The 26,854-nt window shown below is 47.4% G+C and overlaps 1 protein-coding gene across 2 annotated transcripts in view; it reads left to right on the top strand.

Moving 5' to 3' along the window:
- LOC112238617 (nuclear receptor coactivator 2) overlaps nucleotides 1–26,854 on the top strand; it is a 173,599-nt gene that overhangs the window by 98,388 nt on the left and 48,357 nt on the right. For both annotated transcript variants that reach the window (XM_042308401.1, XM_042308400.1), the window contains exons 6-11: nucleotides 7,685–7,862; nucleotides 15,267–15,455; nucleotides 20,343–20,444; nucleotides 21,049–21,189; nucleotides 21,795–21,942; nucleotides 22,474–23,989. In XM_042308401.1, coding sequence (XP_042164335.1) covers nucleotides 7,685–7,862; nucleotides 15,267–15,455; nucleotides 20,343–20,444; nucleotides 21,049–21,189; nucleotides 21,795–21,942; nucleotides 22,474–23,989 — 2,274 coding nt within the window. The remainder of the gene's footprint in view (nucleotides 1–7,684; nucleotides 7,863–15,266; nucleotides 15,456–20,342; nucleotides 20,445–21,048; nucleotides 21,190–21,794; nucleotides 21,943–22,473; nucleotides 23,990–26,854) is intronic.

Raw genomic sequence — 26,854 nt, 5'->3', positions numbered from 1 at the left:
CCGATAACATGATGAAGATACTTTCAATACTCACATGGTATTTTATTATTTAGAAAATACATTTTATTATTTTTGTCATGTTTCTCCGAGCTGCCTAAATGAATAATACATTTCTTTGTGACGGTGGAAATATCTACTTACATCTACTTAAACTTTCCGGCATGTGCACGGGAGATGTAAACAGTTTTTCTCTGCAAGAATGTGATAATATATTGAGTTCTTAAAACATTCTTTGATTAAAAAATTTAAAAATAGAAAGTTTTTTTTTTTTTTTTTTTTTTACAGCAAGACAGTGAATCCTATGTGAATCCTATGTGAAAGAGGTGTAAAAGTCGGGGTTTAAACCACACGAGTGTCCTTGTTTGTCTGGTTAGACTAGCCCACACTGCGACGAGAGCACAGCTTGAACCTGCAGATGGGTCCGAGTGCACCTGGGTGTTTCTCCTGCCGATGGCCTTTGTCTACAGAGCGTTGGTTAGAGAGCTAACAGAGTCCCTACTCAGAGAGAGAGAGAGTAGGTGGGAATCGCTGGCCCCCTGTTCGTCCCTCCGTCTGCCGGATGCTGACAGATGGGGAAAAGGAGAGAGGGAGAGAGAAAGAGAGGAGGCTATATTTAGCATTGAGTTGCATGTGGATTCAGTGATGGCAGGCAGACCTCCAGAGCTATAAATATTACCCTGACATTACACATCTCTCAGTGAACAGAGGAAGGAGAGAGAGGGTGTAAGGGAGGGGAGGAGGCTGAATGGACTGATTCATCCAGCATCCAGCAGGCAGCGAGGCCGAGTGATTCATCCTGCAGGCAGGCAGCGAGGCCGAGTGATTCATCCTGCAGGCAGGCAGCGAGGCCGAGTGATTCATCCTGCAGGCAGGCAGCGAGGCCGAGTGATTCATCCTGCAGGCAGGCAGCGAGGCCGAGTGATTCATCCTGCAGGCAGGCAGCGAGGCCGAGTGATTCATCCTGCAGGCAGGCAGCGAGGCCGAGTGATTCATCCTGCAGGCAGGCAGCGAGGCCGAGTGATTCTTCCTGCAGGCAGGCAGCGAGGCCGAGTGATTCTTCCTGCAGGCAGGCAGCGAGGCTGAGTGATTCTTCCTGCAGGCAGGCAGCGAGGCTGAGTGATTTCTTCCTGCAGGCAGGCAGCGAGGCTGAGTGTGTTGCTTGCTTTGCGATCAGGCAGACGTCAGAGGCACTTCAGTAACTGTATGTCCATCTGTCTGTACACTGTGTGGGACAACAGGGCTGTTGCAAAGCACAGGCCATTGATTTACAGCCAGAGCAGGGTAGGAACAACCTGCTATCAGCCAGAACAGAGCAGGGTAGGATCAACCTGCTATCGGCCAGAACAGAGCAGGGTAGGAACAACCTGCTATCAGCCAGAACAACTGAGCAGGATAGGAACAACCTGCTATCAGCCAGAACAACAGAGCAGGGTAGGATCAACCTGCTATCAGCCAGAACAGAGCAGGGTAGGAACAACCTGCCCTCAGCCAGAACAACAGAGCAGGGTAGGAACAACCTGCCCTCAGCCAGAACAACAGAGCAGAATAGGATCAACCTGCCCTCAGCCAGAACAACAGAGCAGAATAGGATCAACCTGCTATCAGCCAGAACAGAACAGGATAGCATCAACCTACTATCAGCCAGAACAGAGCAGGATAGGATCAACCTGCTATCAGCCAGAACAACAGAGCAGGGTAGGAACAACCTGCTATCAGCCAGAACAACAGAGCAGGGTAGGAACAACCTGCTATCAGACTTTATTTTAGTGTACATTGTGTAGAATGAAATCTCTTGAGATGCATTTCGCTTTCAAGAGTGTCCAAATTAAGAAGAAAAAACGAACTGTGTCCTGAACACGAAGTACATATCTGACTGTACACAATATACAGTACAGAGAGGTTAGGGACAGCCAGCCAGCCACAGACAGCCAGCCAGTCAGCCAACCAGCCAGCCACAGCCAACCAGCCAGCCAGGTACAGTCAGCCATCCATCCAGCCAGTCAGCCAGGTACAGCCAGCCAGCCAGCCACAGCCCAGCCAGCCAACCAGCCAGCCAGGTACAGTCAGCCATCCATCCAGCCAGTCAGCCAGGTACAGCCAGCCAGCCAGCCACAGTCAGCCAACCAGCCAGCCAGGTACAGTCAGCCATCCATCCAGCCAGTCAGCCAGGTACAGCCAGCCAGCCACAGACAGTCAGTCAGTCAGCCAGCCACAGCCAGGTACAGTCAGCCAGGTACAGTCAGCCAGCCAGCCAGCCAGCCAGGTATAGTCGGCCAGGTACAGTCAGCCAGCCAGCCATCCATCCAACCAGTCAGCCAGCCAACCAGCCAGGTACAGTCAGCCAGCCACAGTCAGCCATTCAACCAGTCAGCCAGCCACAGCCAGGTACAGTCAGCCAGCCACAGCCAGGTACAGTCAGCCAGCCACAGTCAGCCATTCAACCAGTCAGCCAGCCATAGCCAGGTACAGTCAGCCAGCCACAGTCAGCCATTCAACCAGTCACCCAGGTACAGTCAGCCAGCCAGCCATCCAACCAGTCAGCCAGCCAACCAGCCAGGTACAGTCAGCCAGCCACAGTCAGCCATTCAACCAGTCACCCAGGTACAGTCAGCCAACCAGCCATCCAACCAGTCAGCCAGCCAACCAGCCAGGTACAGTCAGCCAGCCACAGTCAGCCATTCAACCAGTCACCCAGGTACAGTCAGCCAACCAGCCATCCAACCAGTCAGCCAGCCAACCAGCCAGGTACAGTCAGCCAGCCACAGTCAGCCATTCAACCAGTCACCCAGGTACAGTGAGCCAGCCTCTCTATACTCTGCATTGTTACATAACACACTGTCATCTGACATAGGAGCTCTGTAGAAAAGGGGGTCAGAGGCTGAAAGAGTGTGTGTGTGTGTGTGTGTCCTGTGTGTTTCCGTGCGCCTGTATATGTGATGTGGTAACCTTTGTTCATGTTGCAGTGGAATCAGGGCAGAGAGCGAGAGAGGCTGTATGACATAAGAGAGGGAGGCTGGAGCTGAGGGCCGAAGCACAACCCCTTAGTTAGTTAGGACTGTTTGCTCTGTGTCCTACTGTATTTGCCTTGTGTCCATTTAGATGTTTTATTGTTTTGTATTTTAATTTCCCTTTCAAAACTATTTCCCTTTTTCAACCCCCATCACACTCAGGCCCATCTCCTCTGTCACCCCATAAATCAAAGTTTATTTGTCACGTGCGCCGAATACAACAGGTGAAATGAGTACTTACCTCAAGCTCTTAACCAACAGTGCAGTTTTTAAGTAAAAAAATATGTGTTAGGTAAAAGAAAGAAAATGAATAAAAATAAAATAAAAATAAAAATAAAAATAAAAATAAAAACCGGTATAAAAATAACAGCAAAGAGGATATCTGAAGGTACCGATACAGAGTCAATGTACCACCGGGTAGTTGGGATAGAGGTAATATGTACATGTAGGATTAGTTGAAGTGATTATAGATGATAAACAGAGAGTAGCAGCAGTATAAGGGGGGTGGAGGGACACAATTCATAGTTTGGGTAGTTCATAGTCTGGGTAGCCATTTGATTAGATGTTCAGGAGTCTTATGGCTTGGGGTTAAAAGCTGTTGAGAAGCCTTTTTGTCCTAGACTTGGTGCTCCGGTACCGCTTGCCGTGCGGCAGCAGAGAGAACAGTCTATGACTGGGGTGGCTGGGGTCTTTGACTACCCTCTGTAGTCCCTTGCGGTCGGAGGCCGAGCAGTTGTCATACCAGGCAGTGATTGCAACCAGTCAGGATGCTCTCGATGTTGCAGCTGTAGAACCTTTTGAGGATCTCAGGACCCATGCCAAATCGTTTCAGTCTCCTGAGGGGGAATAGGCTTTGTTGTGCCCTCTTCAAGACTGTCTTGGTGTGTTTGGACCATGTTAGTTTGTTGGTGATGTGGACACCAAGGAACTTGAAGCTCTTAACCTGCTCCACTACAGCCCCGTTGATGAGAATCGGGGCGTACTCGGTCCTTCATCTCCTTTGTCTTGATCACGTTGAGGGAGAGGTTGTTGTCCTGGCACCACACGGCCAGGTCTCTGACCTCCTCCCTGTAGGCTGTCTTGTCCTTGTCAGTGATCAGGCCTACCACTGTTGTGTCGTCTGCAAACTTAATGATGACGTTTGAGTCGTGCCTGGCCGTGCAGTCATGAGTGAACAGGGAGTACAGGAGGGGACTGAGCACGCACCCCTGGGAAGCCCCCGTGTTGAGGATCAGCGTGGCAGATGCATTGTTACCTATCCTTACCACCTGGGGGGGCGGCCCGTCAGGAAGTCCAGGATCCAGTTGCAGAGGGAGGTGTTTAGCCCAAGGGTCCTTAGCTTAGTGATGAGCTTAATGGGCACTATGGTGTTGAACGCTGAGCTGTAGTCATTGAACAGCATTCTCACATAGGTGTTCCTTTTGTCCAGGTGGGAAAGGGCAGTGTGGAGTGCAATAGAGATTGCATCATCTGTGGATCTGTTGGGAAGGTATGCAAATTGGAGTGGGTCTAGGGTTTCTGGTATAATGGTGTCGTTGTGAGCCATGACCAGCCTTTCAAATCACTTCATGGCTACGGACTTGAGAGCTACGGGTCTGTCGTCATTTAGGCAGGTTGCCTTAGTGTTCTTTGGCACAGAGACTATGGTGGTCTGCTTGAAACATGTTGGTATTACAGACTCAATGTTGAAAATGTCAGTGAAGACACCTGCCAGTTGGTCAGCACATGCCCGGAGCACACGGATCACACGTCCTGGTAATCAGTCTGGCCCTGTTTTAATGGTGTTACTCACGTCGGCTACGGAGAGCATCTCTCTCCCCATCAGACCACATCTCCTCTTTCAGCCCCGTCAGAACATATCTCCTCTCTCAGCCCCATCAGAACATATCTCCTCTCTCCGCCCCATCAGACCATATCTCCTCTCTCAGCCCCGTCTCTCACTATCAGACCATATCTCCTCTCTCAGCCCCGTCTCTCACTATCAGACCATATCTCCACTATCAGCCCCGTCAGACCATATCTCCTCTCTCAGCCCCATCAGACCATATCTCCTCTCTCAGCCCCTTCTCTCACTATCAGACCATATCTCCTCTCTCAGCCCCGTCTCTCACTATCAGACCATATCTCCTCTCTTAGCCCCGTCTCTCACTATCAGACCATATCTCCTCTCTCAGCCCCGTCTCTCACTATCAGACCATATCTCCTCTCTCAGCCCCGTCTCTCATCTCAGACCATACCTCCTCTCTCAGCCCCGTCTCTCACTATCAGACCATATCTCCTCTCTCAGCCCCGTCTCTCACTATCAGACCATATCTCCTCTCTCAGCCCCGTCTCTCACTATCAGACCATATCTCCTCTCTCAGCCCCGTCAGACCATATCTCCTCTCTCAGCCCCGTCTCTCACTATCAGACCATATCTCCTCTCTCAACCCCGTCTCTCACTATCAGACCATATCTCCTCTCTTAGCCCCGTCTCTCACTATCAGACCATATCTCCTCTCTCAGCCCCGTCTCTCATCTCAGACCATACCTCCTCTCTCAGCCCCGTCTCTCACTATCAGACCATATCTCCTCTCTCAGCCCCATCAGACCATATCTCCTCTCTCAGCCCCGTCTCTCACTATCAGACCATATCTCCTCTCTCAGCCCCGTCTCTCACTATCAGACCATATCTCCTCTATCAGCCCCATCAGAACATATCTCCTCTCTCAGCCCCGTCAGACCATATCTCCTCTCTCAGCCACGTCTCTCACTATCAGACCACATCTCCAGTATCAGACTGTAGGGCTGGGGTGGGGTGGGCTGCATAATCACCTTAGTGGAAACTGGGAATGTTCTCAGGGCAGGTTGTAGTTAGTGTCTGTGAGTTGTGTCTGGGTTGAATGTTCCCTCTTCAAGTATCAACGGTTTTCAGATTTATTTGCAATGGGACCTTGGAGAAATGCAGTCAGAAAGATCTGCATAGCAGATGATCCAACTATGGGTCCTGGTCAATTGTAGTCCACTTTAAAGGGAATTGGGTGTGTTTTAGGACTCAGGCCCGTGTTATATTGGTACCAGGCCCGTGTTGTATTGGTACCAGGCCCGTGTTGTATTGGTACCAGGCCTGTGTTGTGTTGGTACCAGGCCTGTGTTGTATTGGTACCAGGCCCGTGTTGTATTGGTACCAGGCCCGTGTTGTATTGGTACCAGGCCCGTGTTGTATTGGTACCAGGCCCGTGTTGTATTGGTACCAGGCCCGTGTTGTATTGGTACCAGGCCTGTGTTGTATTGGTACCAGGCCCGTGTTGTATTGGTACAAGGCCCGTGTTGTATTGGTACCAGGCCCGTGTTGTGTTGGGTGTTGTATTGGTACAAGGCCCGTGTTGTATTGGTACCAGGCCCGTGTTGTGTTGGGTGTTGTATTGGTACCAGGCCCGTGTTTTATTGGTACAAGGCCCGTGTTGTATTGGTACCAGGCCCGTGTTGTATTGGTACCAGGCCCGTGTTGTATTGGTACAGGCCCGTGTTGTATTGACACAAGGCCCGTGTTGTATTGGTACCAGGCCCGTGTTGTATTGGTACCAGGCCCGTGTTGTATTGGTACACAGGCCCGTGTTGTATAGGTACCAGGCCCGTGTTGTATTGGTACCAGGCCCGTGTTGGCCCGTATTGGTACCAGGCCCGTGTTGTATTGGTACCAGGCCCGTGTTGTATTGGTACCAGGCCCGTGTTGTATTGGTACCAGGCCCGTGTTGTATTGGTACCAGGCCCGTGTTGTGTTGGTACCAGGCCTGTGGTGTATTGGTACCAGGCCCGTGTTGTATTGGTACCAGGCCCGTGTTGTATTGGTACCAGGCAGGCCCCCGTGTTGTATTGGTACCAGGCCCGTGTTGTATTGGTACCAGGCCCGTGTTGTGTTGGGTGTTGTATTGGTACCAGGCCCGTGTTGTATTGGTACCAGGCCCGTGTTGTGTTGGTACCAGGCCCGTGTTGTGTTGGTACCAGGCCCGTGTTGTGTTGGGTGTTGTATTGGTACCAGGCCTGTGTTGTATTGGTACCAGGCCCGTGTTGTATTGGTACCAGGCCTGTGTTGTATTGGTACCAGGCCCGTGTTGTATTGGTACAAGGCCCGTGTTGTATTGGTACCAGGCCCGTGTTGTATTGGTACCAGGCCCGTGTTGTATTGGTACCAGGCCCGTGTTGTATTGGTACAAGGCCCGTGTTGTATTGGTACAAGGCCTGTGTTGTATTGGTACAAGGCCTGTGTTGTATTGGTACAAGGCCCGTGTTGTATTGGTACCAGGCCCGTGTTGTATTGGTACCAGGCCCGTGTTGTATTGGTACAAGGCCCGTGTTGTATTGCTACTTTAAAAGACTCAGCTTAATTCAGAGACAATTGGAAAAGGTTGTGCATTGGAGAAAGTTGAGTTTTATGAAAATGTGTCTTCTAGAAGTTTAATATCTACAGTCAAAGCGCTTAACTCTCTCCCTTGGTCTCTTGTTGTCAAACAGAAACGACAAAGTCAATTTGAAGTCGATGCAACCAAATCAAGGTCAACAATGGAATGGAACAAACCTATCCTCTCCCTCTCTGTCTCTCTCTGTCTCTCTCTGTCTCTCTCTGTCTCTCTGTGTGTCTCTCTCTCTGTCTCTCTCTCTCTCTCTCTCTCTGTCTCTCTCTCTCTCTCTCTCAGGCCCTGGATGGGTTCTTCTTCGTGGTGAACATGGAGGGGAACATTGTGTTTGTGTCTGAGAACGTGACCCAGTACCTGCTGTATAACCAGGAGGAGCTGATGAACACCAGTGTCTACAGCGTCTTGCACGTAGGAGACCACGCTGAGTTCATCAAGAACCTGCTGCCCAAGAGCCTGGGTGAGTAACTCTCCATCTCTCTCTATTCATCTCTCTCTCTCTATCCCTCCATCTCCCTCTCTATCCCTCCATCTCTCTCTCTCTATCCCTCCATCTCTCTCTCTCTCTCTATCCATCTCTCTCTCTCTATCCCTCCATCTCTCTCTATCCCTCCATCTCTCTCTCTCTATCCCTCCATCTCTCTCTCTCTCTCCCTCCATCTCTCTCTCTATCCCTCCATCTCTCTCTCCCTCTCTCTCTCTCTCTCTCTATCCCTCCATCTCTCTCTCTCTATCCCTCCATCTCTCTCCATCCTCCATCTCTCTCTCTCTATCCCTCCATCTCTCTCTCTATCCCTCCATCTCTCTCTCTCTCTCTCTTTCTCTCTCTCTCTATCCCTCCCTCTCCCTCTCTATCCCTCCATCTCTCTCTCTCTATCCCTCCATCTCTCTCTCTCTATCCCTCCATCTCTCTCTCTCTATCCCTCCATCTCTCTCTCTCTATCCCTCCATCTCTCTCTCTCTATCCCTCCATCTCTCTCTCTTTCTCTCTCTATCCCTCCATCTCTCTCTCTTTCTCTCTCTTTCTCTCTCTCTATCCCTCCATCTCTCCTCTCTATCCCTCCATCTCTCTCTCTCTCCCTCCATCTCTCTCTCTCTATCCCTCCATCTCTCTCTCTCTCTCTCTCTCTCTCTCTATCCCTCCATCTCTCTCTCTCTCTCTCTATCCCTCCATCTCTCTCTCTCTCTCTTTCTCTCCATCTCTCTCCTATCCATCTCTCTCTCTATCCCTCCATCTCTCTCTCTCCCTCCATCCATCTCTTTCTCTCTCTATCCCTCCATCTCTCTCTCTCTCTCTCTTCTCTCCATCCCTCCATCTCTCTCTCTCTCTCTCCATCTCTCTCTCTCTCTCTCTCTCCTCTCTCTCTCTCTCTCTCTCTCTATCCCTCCATCTCTCTCTCTATCCCTCCATCTCTCTCTCTATCCCTCCATCTCTCTCTCTATCCCTCCATCTCTCTCTCTCTCCCTCCATCTCTCTCTCTCTATCCCTCCATCTCTCTCTCTCTATCCCTCCATCTCTCTCTCTCCCTCCATCTCTCTCTCTCTCTTTCTCTCTCTCTCTATCCCTCCATCTCTCTCTCTCTATCCCTCCATCTCTCTCTCTATCCCTCCATCTCTCTCTCTCTCATCCCTCCATCTCTCTCTCTATCCCTCCATCTCCTCTCACTCTATCCCTCCATCTCAGGTCTCTATCCCTCCATCTCTCTCTCTCTATCCCTCCATCTCTCTCTCTCTATCCCTCCATCTCTCTCTCTCTCATCCCTCCATATGTCTCTCTCTCTCCTCTCATATCTCTCCAATCAATCAAAATCTCTCCATCACAGAAGTTTCAAAACTCTCATCCCTCCATCTCTCTCTCTTTCTCTCTCTCTCTCCCTCCATCTTTCCTCTGTAACTCTTTCTTTTCTCCTTGACTACATCTTTCTCACTCCTCATTTCCTCCTCTCTTTCCCCTGAGAGGAAGGCAGGTAGTGGTTAATGTATGTCATCGCCCCAGCCTGTCGGAGCGTAGGGCAACAGCTCACTCTCAGTACTCCTATTGCACTCTAGGCTCTATCAGATCCAGGTCATCTCTATCTCTCACTCTTGCTCGCTCTCACTCAATTCAAGGGTCTCTCTTTCTTTCTCTCTTGTTCTCTGTCTCTCTGTCTCTCTGTCTCTCTGTCTCTCTTGCTCTCTGTCTCTCTGTCTCTCTGTCTCTATGTCTCTCTGTCTCTCTGTCTCTCTGTCTCTCTGTCTCTCTGTCTCTCTGTCTCTCTGTCTCTCTGTCTCTCTTGCTATCTCACTCTCTCTGTCTCTCAAAGTCTCTCTGTCTCTCTGTCTCTCTTGTACTCTCTGTCTCATTCTAGTCTGCTCTGTCTCTTTGTCTCTCTGTCTCTCTGTCTCTCTGTCTCTTGTCTCTCTGTCTCTCTTGCTCTCTGTCTCTCTGTCTCTCTGTCTCTTTGTCTCTCTGTCTTCTGTCTCTGTCAATTCAATTCAAGGGGCTTTATTGGCATGGGAAACATATGTTGACATTGCCAAAGCAAGTGAGGTAGATCATATACAAAAGTGAAATAAACAATCAAAATTAACAGTAAACATTACACAGAAGTTTCAAAACAATAAAGACATTACAAATGTCATATTATATATATATATACAGTGGGCAAAAAAGTATTTAGTCAGCCACCAATTGTGCAAGTTCTCCCACTTAAAAAGATGAGAGAGGCCTGTAATTTTCATCATAGGTACCACTTCAACTATGACAGACAAAATGAGAAAAATAATCCAGAAAATCACATTGTAGGATTTTTAATGAATTTATTTGCAAATTATGGTGGAAAATAAGTATTTGGTCAATAACAAAAGTTTCTCAGTACTTTGTTATATACCCTTTGTTGGCAATGACAGAGGTCAAATGTTTTCTGTAAGTCTTCACAAGGTTTTCACACACTGTTGCTGGTATTTTGCCCCAATGTATATACCATGTTGTAACAATGTACAAATAGTTAAAGAACAAAAGGGAAAATAAATAAGCATAAATATGGGTTGTATTTACAATGGTGTTTGTTCTTCACTGGTTGCCCTTTTCTCGTGGCAACAGGTCATAAACCTTCATAAACCTTGCTGCTGTGATGGCACACTGTGGAATTTCACCCAGTAGATATGGGAGTTTATCAAAATTGGGTTTGTTTTCGAATTCTTTGTTGATCTGTGTAATCTGAGGGAAATATGTTTCTCTAATATGGTCATATATTGGGCAGGAGGTTAGGAAGTGCAGCTCAGTTTCCACCTCATTTTGTGGGCAGTGAGCACATAGCCTGTCTTCTCTTGAGAGACAGTTCTGCCTACGGTGGCCTTTCTCAATAGCAAGGCTATGCTCACTGAATCTGTACATAGTCAAAGCTTTCCTTAAGTTTGGGTCAGTCACAGTGGTCAGGTATTCTGCCGCTGTGTACTCTCTGTTTAAGGCCAAATAGCATTCTAGTTTGCTCTGTTTTTTTTTGTTAATTCTTTCCAATGTGTTAAGTAATTATCTTTTTGTTTTCTCATGATTTGGTTGGGTCTAATTGTGGACCAGCTTGCTTAGGGGACTCTTCCACAGGTTCATCTCTCTGTAGGTGATGGCTTTGTTATGGACGGTTTGGGAATCGCTTCCTTTTAGGTGGTTGTAGAATTTAACGTCTCTTTTCTGGATTTTGATCATCAGTGGGTATCGGCCTAATTCTGCTCTGCATTCATTATTTGGTGTTCTACATCCTATACCAGTGAGGTCCAATGAGAGTGGAGTCCAATGAGAGTGGAGTCCAATGCCAGTGGGGTCCTATACCAGTGGGGTCCTATACCAGTGGAGTCCTATACCAGTGGAGTCCTATACCAGTGGAGTCCTATACCAGTGGAGTCCTATACCAGTGGAGTCCTATACCAGTGGGGTCCTATACCAGTGGAGTCCAATGAGAGTGGGGTCCTATACCAGTGGAGTCCTATACCAGTGGATTCCTATACCAGTGGGGTCCTATACCAGTGGGGTCCTATACCAGTGGAGTCCAATGAGAGTGGGGTCCTATACCAGTGGGGTCCTATACCTATACCAGTGGAGTCCTATACCAGTGGGGTCCTATACCAGTGGAGTCCTATACCAGTGGAGTCCTATACCAGTGGAGTCCTATGAGAGTGGAGTCCTATACCAGTGGGGTCCTATACCAGTGGAGTCCTATACCAGTGGAGTCCTATACCAGTGGAGTCCTATACCAGTGGAGTCCTATACCAGTGGAGTCCTATACCAGTGGAGTCCTATACCAGTGGGGTCCTATACCAGTGGAGTCCTATACCAGTGGGGTCCTATACCAGTGGGGTCCTATACCAGTGGAGTCCTATACCAGTGGGTCCTATACCAGTGGAGTCCTATACCAGTGGAGTCCTATACCAGTGGGGTCCTATACCAGTGGGGTCCTATACCAGTGGGGTCCTATGAGAGTGGAGTCCTATACCAGAGATACCAGTGGAGTCCTATACCAGTGGGGTCCTATACCAGTGGAGTCCTATACCAGTGGAGTCCTATACCAGTGGGGTCCTATACCAGTGGGGTCCTATACCAGTGGGGTCCTATACCAGTGGGGTCCTATACCAGTGGAGTCCTATGAGAGTGGAGTCCTATGAGAGTGGAGTCCTATAAGGGTGGAGTCCTATACCAGTGGGGTCCTATACCAGTGGAGTCCTATGAGAGTGGAGTCCTATACCAGTGGGGTCCTATACCAGTGGGGTCCTATGAGAGTGGAGTCCTATACCAGTGGAGTCCTATACCAGTGGAGTCCTATACCAGTGGAGTCCTATACCAGTGGAGTCCTATACCAGTGGAGTCCTATACCAGTGGAGTCCTATGAGAGTGGAGTCCTATACCAGTGGAGTCCTATACCAGTGGGGTCCTATACCAGTGGGGTCCTATACCAGTGGGGTCCTATACCAGTGGGGTCCTATACCAGTGGGGTCCTATACCAGTGGAGTCCTATACCAGTGGAGTCCTATACCAGTGGAGTCCTATACCAGTGGATTCTTATACCAGTGGGGTCCTATGAGAGTGGAGTCCTATGAGAGTGGAGTCCTATACCAGTGGAGTCCTATACCAGTGGGGTCCTATACCAGTGGGGTCCTATACCAGTGGGGTCCTATACCAGTGGAGTCCTATGAGAGTGGAGTCCTATGAGAGTGGAGTCCTATGAGGGTGGAGTCCTATACCAGTGGGGTCCTATACCAGTGGGGTCCTATGAGAGTGGAGTCCTGAGAGTGGAGTCCTATACCAGTGGAGTGGGGTCCTATACCAGTGGAGTCCTATACCAGTGGGGTCCTATACCAGTGGGGTCCTATACCAGTGGGGTCCTATGAGAGTGGAGTCCTATACCAGTGGGGTCCTATGAGAGTGGAGTCCTATACCAGTGGAGTCCTATACCAGTGGGGTCCTATGAGAGTCCTATGGAGTGGAGTCCTATACCAGTGGAGTCCTATACCAGTGGAGTCCTATACCAGTGGAGTCCTATACCAGTGGAGTCCTATACCAGTGGAGTCCTATGAGAGTGGAGTCCTATGGTGTCCAGTGGAGTCCTATACCAGTGGAGTCCTATACCAGTGGAGTCCTATACCAGTGGAGTCCTATGAGAGTGGAGTCCTATACCAGTGGAGTCCTATACCAGTGGGGTCCTATACCAGTGGGGGAGTCCTATACCAGTGGAGTCCTATACCAGTGGGTCCTATACCAGTGGAGTCCTATACCAGTGGAGTCCTATACCAGTGGGGTCCTATACCAGTGGGGTCCTATACCAGTGGGGTCCTATACCAGTGGAGTCCTATACCAGTGGAGTCCTATACCAGTGGGTCCTATACCAGTGGGGTCCTATACCAGTGGGGTCCTATACCAGTGGAGTCCTATACCAGTGGAGTCCTATACCAGTGGAGTCCTATACCAGTGGGTCCTATACCAGTGGGGTCCTATACCAGTGGGGTCCTATACCAGTGGGGTCCTATACCAGTGGAGTCCTATACCAGTGGAGTCCTATACCAGTGGAGTCCTATACCAGTGGAGTCCTATACCAGTGGGGTCCTATACCAGTGGGTCCTATACCAGTCCTATACCAGTGGAGTCCTATACCAGTGGGGTCTATACCAGTGGGGTCCTATACCAGTGGAGTCCTATACCAGTGGAGTCCTATACCAGTGGAGTCCTATACCAGTGGGGTCCTATACCAGTGGGGTCCTATACCAGTGGGGTCCTATACCAGTGGAGTCCTATACCAGTGGGGTCCTATACCAGTGGGGTCCTATACCAGTGGGGTCTTATACCAGTGGAGTCCTATACCAGTGGAGTCCTATACCAGTGGAGTCCTATACCAGTGGAGTCCTATACCAGTGGGGTCCTATACCAGTGGGGTCCTATGAGAGTGGGGTCCTATGAGAGTGGAGTCCTATACCAGTGGATTCCTATACCAGTGGAGTCCTATACCAGTGGAGTCCTATACCAGTGGGGTCCTATACCAGTGGGGTCCTATACCAGTGGGGTCCTATACCAGTGGAGTCCTATGAGAGTGGAGTCCTATGAGAGTGGAGTCCTATGAGAGTGGAGTCCTATGAGAGTGGAGTCCTATACCAGTGGAGTCCTATACCAGTGGAGTCCTATACCAGTGGAGTCTTATACCAGTGGGGTCCTATGACAGTGGAGTCCTATACCAGTGGAGTCCTATACCAGTGGGGTCCTATACCAGTGGAGTCCTATACCAGTGGAGTCCTATACCAGTGGAGTCCTATACCAGTGGAGTCCTATACCAGTGGGGTCCTATACCAGTGGGGTCCTATACCAGTGGGGTCCTATACCAGTGGGGTCCTATACCAGTGGGGTCCTATACCAGTGGGGTCCTATACCAGTGGGGTCCTATATAGAGTACAGGGTGCCGTTTGAGACTCAGCCTGTGTGTATCACGTGGAGGTCTCTAAGCCGTCCGGGTGGCAGGCGTCGCAGAAAAGAGCACCCTGGGAAGGGGGAAATGATCTTCAGGGTTGTGTTGGGCTGTGCTGTGGCCCAGATTCACAGATTATCAATGTCCCTCCCCCCCTACCCTCCATGCAGCTGAATTGAGAGCATGAACAGATGGGAGAGTGTCTGTGAGAGAAGAGAGGGGTTTGGGTTTTCTCAAGGTCTTTTATACATAGCAACTTTGTTCTGATACTTTCTCTGTCTCCTTCAGTGTATTTAATACATAGTGGTCCTTTAAAACACCGTCCTCTGTCTCCTTCAGTGTATTTAATACATAGTGGTCCTTTAAAACACCTTCCTCTGTCTCCTTCAGTGTATTTAATACATAGTGGTCCTTTAAAACACCTTCCTCTGTCTCCTTCAGTGTATTTAATACATAGCGGTCCTTTAAAACACCTTCCTCTGTCTCCTTCAGTGTCTTTTTCATCTTCATGTGGATGACCCAAAAGCAGAAATAATTGGTAACAATGACTCTTTCTTTCTCTCTCTCCCTCTCTCTCTCTCTCTCTCTCTCTCTCTCTCTCTCTCTCTCTCTCTCTCTCTCTCTCTCTCTCTCTCTCCCCTCTCATTCTCTCTCTCTCTCTCTCTCTCTCTCTCTCTCTCTCCCTCCCCCCCTCTCATTCTCTCTCTCTCTCCCTCCCCCTCTCATTCTCTCTCTCTCCCTCCCTCCCCCCTCTCTCTCTCTCTCTCTCCCTCTCTCCCTCTCTCTCTCTCTCTCTCTCTCTCCCCGCCATCCCTCCCTCTCCCTCCCTCTATATCCATCCCTCCCTCCCTCTCCCTCCCTCTCTCTCTCTCTCTCTCTCCCGCCATCCCTCCCTCTCCCTCCCTCTCCCTCCCTCTCCCTCCCTCCCTCTCCCTCTGTAGTGAACGGTGTGCCGTGGTCCAGTGAAGGTCCCAGGAGGAACAGTCACACGTTTAACTGTCGAATGCTGGTCAACCCTCACAGTGACAACAGGGACGAGACCAACGACCATGAGGGGCAGAAACAGAAATATGAGACCATGCAGTGTTTCGCTGTCTCCGAACCCAAGAGCATCAAGGAGGAGGCAGAAGGTATGGAGGGAGGGAGGGAGGGAGGAAAAGGATGGTGTGTTGAGAATACAATCAGAAACACTGTTAGAATGTTTTGCATTTGACTACCATAGCCCCAATTTTTTAAAAAGCTAACATTGGCTGTCCTAAACCCTAGCTATTGCTACTTGGCCTGCTACTTTGGCCTGCTACTTTGGCCTGCTACATTGGCCTGCTAGCTGGAGTGACTGAGGGTGCTAGGATCTGTCTATAGTGTGTGTCCTAAGCCCTAGCTACTTTTCCAATGACTCTCCTCTGGCTAGCTTCAGCTTCCGACCTGGCTAGCTTCTGCTTCCGACCTGGCTAGCTTCTGCTTCCGACCTGGCTAGCTTCAGCTTCCGACCTGGCTAGCTTCAGCTTCCGACCTGGCTAGCTTCAGCTTCCGACCTGGCTAGAATTAGCCTGTTTACCTGTAGTATAAATATCTCAATTAATGATGGGGGGGGAAACAATAGTTACATATCACAATATTATTTTTGGATGATATTATATTGATATTTAACTCCAAGTATTGATTTGTAGGAAATAAAAAAACATGTATTTATAAATATATATATATATATATTAATATGTGTATGTATGTAATATGTGTGTGTATAATGTGTATTTTTGTAAAAAAAAACAATGCTTAGTAGCGTTAGCTAGCTATAAGGGAATAGGGTGCCATTTGGAACACGATCGTCATGCTGATTTAAGGAAATTAGAAACAGTTCTGCCTCCTATTCCCTATATCGAGGCTATTCAAGTCTTCCCCTTCGAGGTCCGGACTGAATGATTTTTTTTCTGTTCTACCTGAAATTTAATATCACCCACCTGGTGTTCCAGGTATAAATCAGTCCCTAATTTTTTATATTTTTATATATATATATATATATATATATATATATATTTATTTGAAGTCAGAAGTTTACATATGCCTTAGCCAAATACATTTAAATTCAGTTTTTCACCATTCCTGACATTTAATCCTAGTAAAAAGTCCCTGTCTTAGGTCAGTTAGGATCACCACTTTATTTTAAGAATGTGAAATGTTAGAATAATAGTAGAAAGAGTGATTTATTTCAGCTTTTATTTATTTCATCACATTCTCAGTGGGTCAGAAGTTTACATGCTACCAAATACTAATTGAGTGTATTGCCTTTAAATTGTTTAACTTGGGTCAAATGTTTTGGGTAGCGTTCCACAAGCTTCTCTCAATAAGTTGGGTGAATTTTGGCCCATTCCTCCTGACAGAGCTGGTGTAACTGAGTCAGGTTTGTAGACCTCCTTGCTCCCACACGCTTTTTCAGTTCTGCCCTCAAATTTTCTATGGGATTGAGGTCAGGGCTTTGTGATGGCCACTCCGATACCTTGACTTTGTTGTCCTTAAGCCATTTTGCCACAACTTTGGAAGTATGCTTGGGGTCATTGTCCATTTGGAAGACCCATTTGCGACCAAGTTTTAACATCCTGACTGATGTCTTGAGATGTTGCTTCAATATATCCACATAACTTTCCTACCTCATGATTCCATCTTTTTGTGAAGTGCACTAGTCCCACCTGCAGCAAAGCATCCCCACAACATGATGCTGCCATCCCTGTGCTTCACGGTTGGGATGGTGTTCTTTGGCTTGCAAGCCTCCCCCTTTTCCTCCAAACATAACGATGGTCATTATTATTATTATTAAAGTACAATCTCTGTCCCCATGTGCAGTTGCAAACCGTAGTCTGGCTTTTTTATGGGGGTTTTAGAGCAGTGGCTTCTTCCTTGCTGAGCGGCCTTTCGTGTTATGTCGATTTAGGACTCGTTTTACTGTGGATATAGATACTTTTGTACCTGTTTTCTCCAGCATCTTCACATGTTGCTTTGCTGATGTTCTGGGATTGATTTGTACTTTTCGACCCCAAAGTACGTTCATCTCTAGGAGACAGAACGCGTCTCCTTCCTGAGCGGTATGATGGCTGCGTGGTCCAATGGTGTTTATACTTGCGTACTATTGCTTGTACAGATGAACGTGGTACCTTCAAGAGATTGGAAATTGTTCCCAAGGATGAACCAGACTTGTGGAGGTCTACAATTTGTTTTCTGAGGTCATGGCTGATTTCTTTTGATTTTCCCATGATGTCAAGCAAAGAGGCATTGAGTTTGAAGGTAGGCCTTGAAATACATCCACAGGTCACCTCCAATTGACTCAAATGATGTCAATTAGCCTATCAGAAGCTTCTAAAGCCATGACATCATTTTCTGGAATTTTCCAAGCTGTTTAAAGGCACAGTCAACTTAGTGTATGTAAACTTCTGACCCACTGGAATTGTGATACAGTGAATTATATGTGAAATATTCTGTCTGTAAACAATTGTTGGAAAAATGACTTGTGTCATGTACAAAGTAGATGTCCTAACCGACTCGCCAAAACTATAGTTTGTTGACAAGACATTTGTGGAGTGGTTGAAAAACGAGTTTTAATGACTCCCCTAAGTGTCTGTAAACTTCCCACTTAAATTACATTTATATGTAGTTGATGTTCAAATGCATAGACATTTGAACTGGTTTTGATGTCCAAATTTGAATTGAGGGCGCTACAGAGGGCTCCTGCAGTTCTGTCACACGCTGGGTCTGTACATAGTCAATGGTAGGCTTCGAGGACACTCCTATGGTAGGTACACCTACAGCACATCCTTTGGCAGTAGTACTTTATCACTGACCTCAACCCAGATTCTCTCAGCGTTCAGTCAGCCCACTAACACCTCTATCAGACCACAGCAAAATCACAGTCTACTTGAACAGAAAAATACGCAATCATGAGGCATCAAAGCCAAAGAAACTGTATAATATGAGGAGATGCGACAGATTGAAGGAAAGTATTGTGGAAACCGACCAAAAAACAGTTAGGCAACAACAAATTCAATCCCTTTTAGACATCTTCCTGGACAAAACGTTTCACTGTAATTGTAAAGGTGTAAACTAGCAGTAGGAGATTTGACCTTTCAGGTTTGACCTTTCAGGTTCAAATCTAAAAAACCGGACAACCTAAGAAAATACAATGATAAATACAAAAGCCTAAGAAATAATTGAGAAACCTATCCACCGAAAAACATAGAGGAAGCCTAAACAGTATCATTTGACCTTTCAGGTTCAAATCTAAAAATGTCAACCGGACAAGAAAATACAATGATAAATACAAAAGAAATAATTGAGAAACCTATCCACCGAAAAACATAGAGCCTCAGAAAAGTCCACACCTTCACTATGGCGAATCACTAAAACGATACAGAAATATACTGTGGAAAACCTGCACAACAGAAATCAGTTCAATGTATTTGAAGAATCCATAGAATCTAACCACTTCTGGGAAAATTGGAAAACACAAACAATAACATGAAGAGCTATCTATCCGAAACAGAGATGTATGGATAAACCACTGCTCTCTTTAACTTGTTGACGCACATCCCCGTAGCGGGATAATTGTCACCAGCAACCGCTGAATAGCATAGCAACCACAGTCAAATAATATTACTAAAAAATATTCATATTCGTGAAATCACAAGTGCAATATTGCAAAACACAGCTTAGCCTTTTGTTAATCCACCTGTCATTTTGAAATTATGCTTTACAGTGAAAGCAATCCAAGCGTTTGTGTAAGTTTATCGATAGCATAACATAACATTATGTACACTAAGCATTAAGTAGCTAGGTCACGGAAATCAGAAAGACAATCAAATTAATTGTTTATCTTTGATGATCTTCGGATGTTTTCACTCACGAGACTCCCAGTTACACAACAAATGTTCCTTTTGTTCCATAAAGATTATTTTTATATCCAAAATACCGACATTTGTTTGTTGCATTATGTTCAGAAATCCACAGGAAAGAGCGGTCACGACAACGCAGACGTATATTCCAAATAATATCCATCATGTCCACCGAAACATGTCAAACGTTTTTAATAATCAATCCTCAGGTTGTTTTTAAAATATATAATCGATAATATATCAACCGAGTGTGTAGCTTTTTCAATAACAGCGGGAGAAACAATGGCCACTTTACTCTGTAGCGCAAAACTCACTCTGAGAGCCCCCACCTATCCACTTACGCAATGTGATCTTTCAAGCTCATTTTTCAAAATAAAAGCCTGAAACTATGTCTAAAGACTGTTGACACCTTAGGGAAGCCATAGAAAAAGGTATCTGGTTGATATCCCTTTAAATGGAGGATAGGCAAGCATAGGAACAGAGAGGTTTCAAAATAAGAGGCACTTCCTGATTGGATTTTCCTCAGGCTTTCACCTGCAATATCAGTTCTGTTATACTCACAGACAATATTTGTACAGTTTTGGAAACGTTAGAGTGTTTTCTATCCTACTCTGACAATTGTATGCATATTCTAGTTTCTGGGGCTGAAATCTCCCCTCCTCTCTCTCTCTCTCTCTCTCTCTCTCCCATCTCTCTCTCCCTTCTCTCTCTCTCCCATCTCTCTCTCCCTCCTCTCTCTCTCCCCTCCTGTCACTCTCTCTCTCCCCCTCCTTTCACTCTCTCTCCCTCCTCTCTCTCTCTCCCTCCTCTCTCTCTCTCTCCCCTCCTTTCACTCTCTCCCCTCCTCTCTCTCTCCCCTCCTCTCTCTCTCCCCCTCCTCTCTCTCTCTCTCCCCTCCTCTCTCTCTCCCCTCCTCTCTCTCTCCCCTCCTCTCTCTCTCCCCCCTTCTGTCTCTCTCTCCCCTTCTGTCTCTCTCTCCCCTCCTCTCTCTCTCTCCCCTCCTCTCTCTCTCCCCTTCTGTCTCTCTCTCCCCTCCCTCTCCCCTTCTGTCTCTCTCTCCCCTCCTCTCTATCTCTCTCTCCCCCTTCCTGTCTCTCTCCCTCCTGTCTCTACCCCCCTGTCTCTCTCCCCCTCTAGACTTCCAGTCATGTCTGATATGTGTGGCTCGCAGGATGCCCATGAAGGAGCGGCCCGTTCTCCCCACGCACGAGAGCTTCACCACCCGCCAGGACCTGCAAGGTAACCAATCACAGCACTACGATCATACCGGCTGTCTGACATTAACCAATCACACAGCCACAGAATTATGACCAAGGCAGTCCACCAGACAGTTCTTAATCAATCAGAAAACAATCTATAAATGATCAGACTAACTTGAATCAATTGCAGAACCGTCTTTAATGACTAGGTAGGGAGGTAGCCAATGACAGAGCAAGTTTCTCCGGTTGTCACTGTCAAGAGAGAACCATTGTAGAGACCTGTCTTCCAGCTGTTTGCCACCCCACTCTCAGCCTGGGCAGTGCCCAAGCACCAGCTACTGTTCCTGTTAACACACGCTTCTGAACATAAAGAACCTCAAACTCTATATCGAACTGTTGACACCGACTATATAGTACAGGATAGATGCCCACCCCACACACACACACACACACACACACACACACACACACACACACACACTGTGCTCCTCTTTCAACTGGTAAAGTATGAAGTCACTGTAGGATCACCAACCTGTCTGTCTGTCTGGCTCCTACCTGCCACTGATGTGTGGACAGTATATACACACACACACATTTGTGATCAGTAGCCTGTCTCTCTCTCTCTCTCTCTGCTGTGTCCCTAGGTAAGATCACGTCACTAGACACCAGTCTTCTGAGAGCCTCTATGAAGCCTGGCTGGGAAGACCTGGTGAGGAGAAGCATCCAGAGGTTTCACCTACAGAACGACGGAGAGATGTCCTTCGCCAAGAGACACCAACAAGAGGGTGAGACTACCAGACGAGGCCTGTATCATCTTAGACTAGACTATATCATCTTAGACTACCAGAGGCCTATATCATCTTAGACTACCAGACGAGGCCTATATCTTCTTAGACTACCAGACGAGGCCTATATCTTCTTAGACCTATATCATCTTAGACTACCTGAGACTACCTGCCTATATATCTTAGACAAGACCTTCTTAGACTACCAGAGACTATATCATCTTAGACAAGACCTATATCTTCTTAGACTACCAGACGAGGCCTATATCTTCTTAGACTACCTGACAAGACCTATATCATCTTAGACTACCTGACGAGGCCTATATCATCTTAGACTACGTGACGAGGCCTATATCATCTTAGACTACCTGACAAGACCTATATCATCTTAGACTGCCAGACGAGATCTATATCATCTTAGACTACCTGACAAGACCTATATCATCTTAGAGAATTTCAACACATCATGTTGATTTCATGGATGCATCCAAAGTAGTTACGTTTCTCCAGCCCCGATCCCTCAGCTGTGCCGGTTTGCCTGCTCTGTTGTTTGAATCTCAGCTTGCCTCTTTAACTCTCCCTCGTCGCTGTGCGTCTCTCTGCAGTGTTGCGTCACGGCCAGGCATTCAGCCCCATCTACAGGTTCTCTCTGTCAGACGGGACCATCGTGTCGGCTCACACCAAGAGCAAGCTGGTCCGCTCCCCTGCCACCAACGAACCTCAGCTCTACATGTCTCTACACCTGCTACAGAGGTACGTTCCCTAAACCCTGACCCCTAACCCCTGAACCCCAGCTCTACATGTCTCTACACCTGCTACAGAGGTACGAACCCTAACCCCTGACCCCTAACCCCTGAACCCCAGCTCTACATGTCTCTACACCTCCTACAGAGGAACGTTCCATAACCCCTGACCCCAGCTCTGACCCCAAATTTGTTTACATCCCTGTTAGTGAGCATTTCTTCTTTGCCAAGATAATCCATCCACCTGACAGGTGTGGCATATCAACAATCTGATTCAACAGCATGTTCATTACACAGGTGCACCTTGTGCTGGGTGCAATAAAGACCATTCTAAAATGTGCAGTTTTGTCACACTACACAATGCCACAGATGTCTCAAGTTTTGAGTGAGCATGGATTTGGAATGCTGACAGCAGTAATGTCTACCAGAACTGTCGCCAGTGAATTGAATGTTCTTTGTGTGTGTGTGTGTGTTGCTGCTCTGTGTTACTGCTCTGTGTGTGTGTAACCTCCACCTCTTGTATCCCGTGTGTTATCCCCAGAGAGCAGTCAGTGTGTGGTATGGGGCCGGGTCAGGACATGGGGCCCGGTGGACAGGGCCAGCAGGGGACAGTGATGGGCCCCGGCCCCAAACCAATGGTCCCCAACCCCTCAATGACACCTCCAACCCCGGGGACAATATCTGGCCTGGTGCCCCAGGGACAGGACACCACGATCAGCTCCAACAGCACGCCATTCTCCCTTCCTCATGGAGGTCCAGGGTCCAGAGAACCAGGGCTCGGACCCATGGGGTCCGGGTCTGGACACATGCAGGGCTACCGCTACGGTTGCCCTCCCCAGCCCATGGGCTACCCTGGAGGGATGCAGGGCGGCATGGGCATGAACCCCCCCAACCATCCCCACCAGCAAGGGGCCAGCTGGAGGATGAGCAGCCCGTCTCGAGGCAGCCCTACCCCAGCTGGAGGCCCCCATCTGGGGCAACAGAACTCGATGCTGTCCCCTAGGCACCGGGCGAGTCCAGGGATGGCAGGGAGCCCTCGCGTGGCCCCATGCCTGCACTCGCCCTCCCCTGTGGGGATGTGTGGGTCTGGAACAGGGGTTGCAGTAGGAAGTAGCGGTCCTGCGGCTAACAGTCATGCTAACAGTCAGGCTAACAGTCTTGCTAACAGCTACACCAGTAGTTCTCTGTCGGCCCTGCAGGCCCTGAGTGAGTGTCACGGGGTCGGACATGGCGGTTGCGTTCACCCACACATTCATGGCGCTGGGGGTCATTCGCACGCACACACCCTGGGGTCACCGGACAGGAAGATGATGGGGTCGCCAGCCGGAGTCACGATGGGGGCAGGGGTCAACCCTCACATGATGTCGAAGCTTGGCGGTGGCACTAACGTGGATCCTCACGGAGAGCAGGGTGGACAGTACGACCAGAGACAGATGGACAGACAGACTGACGGGAACGGTAGCAGCGGTAACCACGGTGACGTCAAAGAGGAGAGGGACGGCTCAAACGACGGCCCCAACGCGCAGAGCCGTGTCCTCCACGACAACAAGGGCCACACCAAACTACTCCAGCTCCTCACCACCAAGTCCGAACCCCTCGACACCCCCCCGTCTCCCAACGGAGGAGGAGACCCCAAGGACCCCTCGTCAGGGCTGGGGGGCCCTCATGGTCCAGGGGCCCCAGGGGGCCACGCCACATCCCTAAAGGAGAAACACAAAATTCTCCACAGGCTGCTCCAGAACAGCACCTCTCCTGTCGACCTGGCCAAGCTCACCGCTGAGGCCACTGGCAAGGAGCTGGGAGAGCAGGGGAGTAACGTCAACACCCAGGTGGGTACAGGAGGGGGTACAGATGGGAACCTCCCCTCCAAACAGGAGCCCCTGAGTCCTAAGAAGAAGGACAACGCACTGCTGAGGTACCTGCTGGATGAAGAGGAGGGGGGCATGAAGGAGAGGCAGGCTAGGATGGAGGGAGGAGGAGAGGTGAAGACGGAGATGAAACACCCCCTCCATGTGAAGACTGAGAAACAGGATGCAGGATATGATCGCTCTGAGCAGGTGGGTGGGCATGAGATTTCTCTCATTTATGACTCATAATTGTAAAGGATGAGTAGCACCATGGTTTGGGTACAAGTTGACGGAATGATTATTAACGATTAGTTATATTTTCATTAGATTGTTTTTTTTAGTTTTTTGGAATGATAGTTGATGTTGAATTAATGGTATTTAATAGAGGAATACTTCCAGTCATTGTGTTAGAGATAGTTAGAAACTCCCTCCAAACTGCACACAGAAACATAAAAAATAATATCCACAAGTTAAACTGACTAGTACTGGGGAACTTGATAAAGGTCCTCATTGTCAAAAGTATAAGTAGTGTCAAATTCAGAGAATCTAGAATGAGAGCGTCGGTGTTCTAGAATGAGAGCGTCGGTGTTCTAGAATGAGAGAGTCGGTGTTCTAGAATGAGAGAGTCGGTGTTCTAGAATGAGAGAGTTGGAGTTGTCGTGTCTTTGGCTTTGCCGGATTAAGTGATATGACATGCTATTCTATAAAATCCTTTCTCCGTAATTAATATTATCTGATTGAGCTAATCATGTAAATGTAATTAACTAGAAAGTCGGGGCCCCACGAAATAATATTTATAGAGCTGTTATCTTCCGACTAAACTCTTAAAGACCTGGTCATATTTTACATCAATAGCAGTCAATATTAATCATCACCTTAATTCAGTCTCATCTGAAAGTTGTAAATTCTTGGTTATCTTCACGAACCCTGGCTAACAAGTTGAATCAGCAATACAAAATTGGGTTTAATTATTTATTTACTAAATACCTAACTAATCACACAGGATTACATATACACAGAATGAATCATACCTTGATTACAAATTATGTCATAAAGGAAAACGTCCCTAGCGGACGGAGCAGATATGACAGCTGGTTACACAAAGAAAAGGGGCTGGGTATGAGTGAAAGAGCGGGAAGACTGAGTAACAAAGGAAGAAGCTGTGCTATCGTAAATACAGTATCTTATGCATTCTAAATTACCGCCCATTTGGAAAAGGAAATTGCAATAAATATTTACTCTGAGCTGCGCTTCAATAGGTTGGTGGTAGATGGAAGGCCGTGTTGCCCAACCAAGTCCTTTGTCCTTTGAAGAGTGTCTCCGGTGGTGAACGGGATACGTTGTAGTGTCGTCATTGGTTGGTAGAGGGGATACTCTGTCTGTCCTCTCCTAGCCCACATTTACAGCTGCTGTTGCTAACTCAACGGCTAGGATGTCTCACTTCTTTAGTGAATAAGAGTTCAAAGTTCAAACCATTCACTACCAAAGCTCACGCTGAGGTTGGCTTAGTTCTGTAGTTGACATGTTAGTCCTTTTTAACGTATGGACCGTCATCCTCACGTCCTCTGAACAGGAGGTTACATTGTCGTCCAAGGCTTATATAGTGGAGGGAGAAGGGTGTTTCACAGTCTACAGCCCATGTTTCTTCACAGGGGTGGGTCACTGATTTGAGCAGAGACCTAACCTTATGAAAACCCAAATCTCTCATTTGGAAGCTAAAATTATATTTAATTTCCTCACCAATAATTTTATATTCAAACATTTAAATTGCACAACAATTCCATGTGAATCTGATAACTATAATGTGTAGACTTTCCACTGTACCGTTTATGTCATCCTATCATTGATGAGAATGTCATCATATTCATTAACTTGTTATGACTGCAATCCCGATATCGGGATAAGTGTCATCAACAACCGCTGAATAGCATAGCGCTATATTCAATAAATATTACTACAAATATTTATATTCATGAAATCACAAGTGCAATATAGGAAAACACAGCTTAGCCTTTTGTTAATCCACCTGTCGTGTCAGATTTTGAAATTATGCTTTTCAGCGAAAGCAATCCAAGTGTTTGTTTAAGTTTATCGATCACACGACAAAACACAAAAGTTCACTTAGCATCATAAAGCTTGGTCACGAAAATCAGAAAAGCAATCAAATTAAACGTTTACCTTTGATGATCTTCGGATGTTTTCACTCACGGACTCCCAGTTACACAACAAATGTTCCGTTTGTTCCATAAAGATGATTTCTATATCCAAAATACCTCTGTTTGTTTGTCGCGTTATGTTCAGAAATCAACAGGAAAGAGCGGTCACGACAACGCAAACGAAAATTCCAAATAGTTTCCATAATGTCCACAGAAACATGTCAAATGTTTTTTATAATCAATCCTCAGGTTGTTTTTAAAATATATAATCGATAATATATCAACCGCAAATGTCTTTCACAGTAGGAGAGGGGAAAACAATGGCTGTCCAAATTCTGTTGCGCGAGCAAAACTCATGTGACCACTTGATGCGAAGTTATCATTCTGGCTCATTTTTCAAAATAAAAGCCTGAAACTATGTCTGAAGACTGTTGACACCTTGAATAAGCGATAGGAAAAGGAATCTGGTTCATATCCCTTTAAATCCAGCAAAGGGAGGCTATGGAACATGAGTTTTCAAAATAAAGGCCCTTCCTGTTTTGATTTTCATCAGGGTTTCGCCTGGAATATCAGTTCTGTTATACTCACAGACAATATTTTGACAGTTTTGGAAACTTTAGAGTGTTTTCTATCCAATAATAATAATAATATGCATATATTAGCAACTGAGACTGAGGAGCTGGCCGTTTACAATGGGCATCCAAGCTACTCAATACTGCCCCTGCAGCCATTAAAAGTCAAGTACCACCGCATATGTTCAGTTGGTCGGTTTACCAGAATATAGTTCATTTCCCCCCACCTTCTGATGTTCCCAGAATCTCTATGTTAACCAAGGGATTTTCAATAGTCACATCAGTAGGGTAGAGAGAGGAAAAAGGGGGAAGAGGTATTTATGACGGTCATAAACCTACCCCCAGGT

The sequence above is a fragment of the Oncorhynchus tshawytscha genome, linkage group LG29 (assembly GCF_018296145.1).
Source record: "Oncorhynchus tshawytscha isolate Ot180627B linkage group LG29, Otsh_v2.0, whole genome shotgun sequence".
NCBI lineage: Eukaryota > Metazoa > Chordata > Actinopteri > Salmoniformes > Salmonidae > Oncorhynchus > Oncorhynchus tshawytscha.
This window is presented reverse-complemented; position numbering and strand designations above follow the sequence as displayed.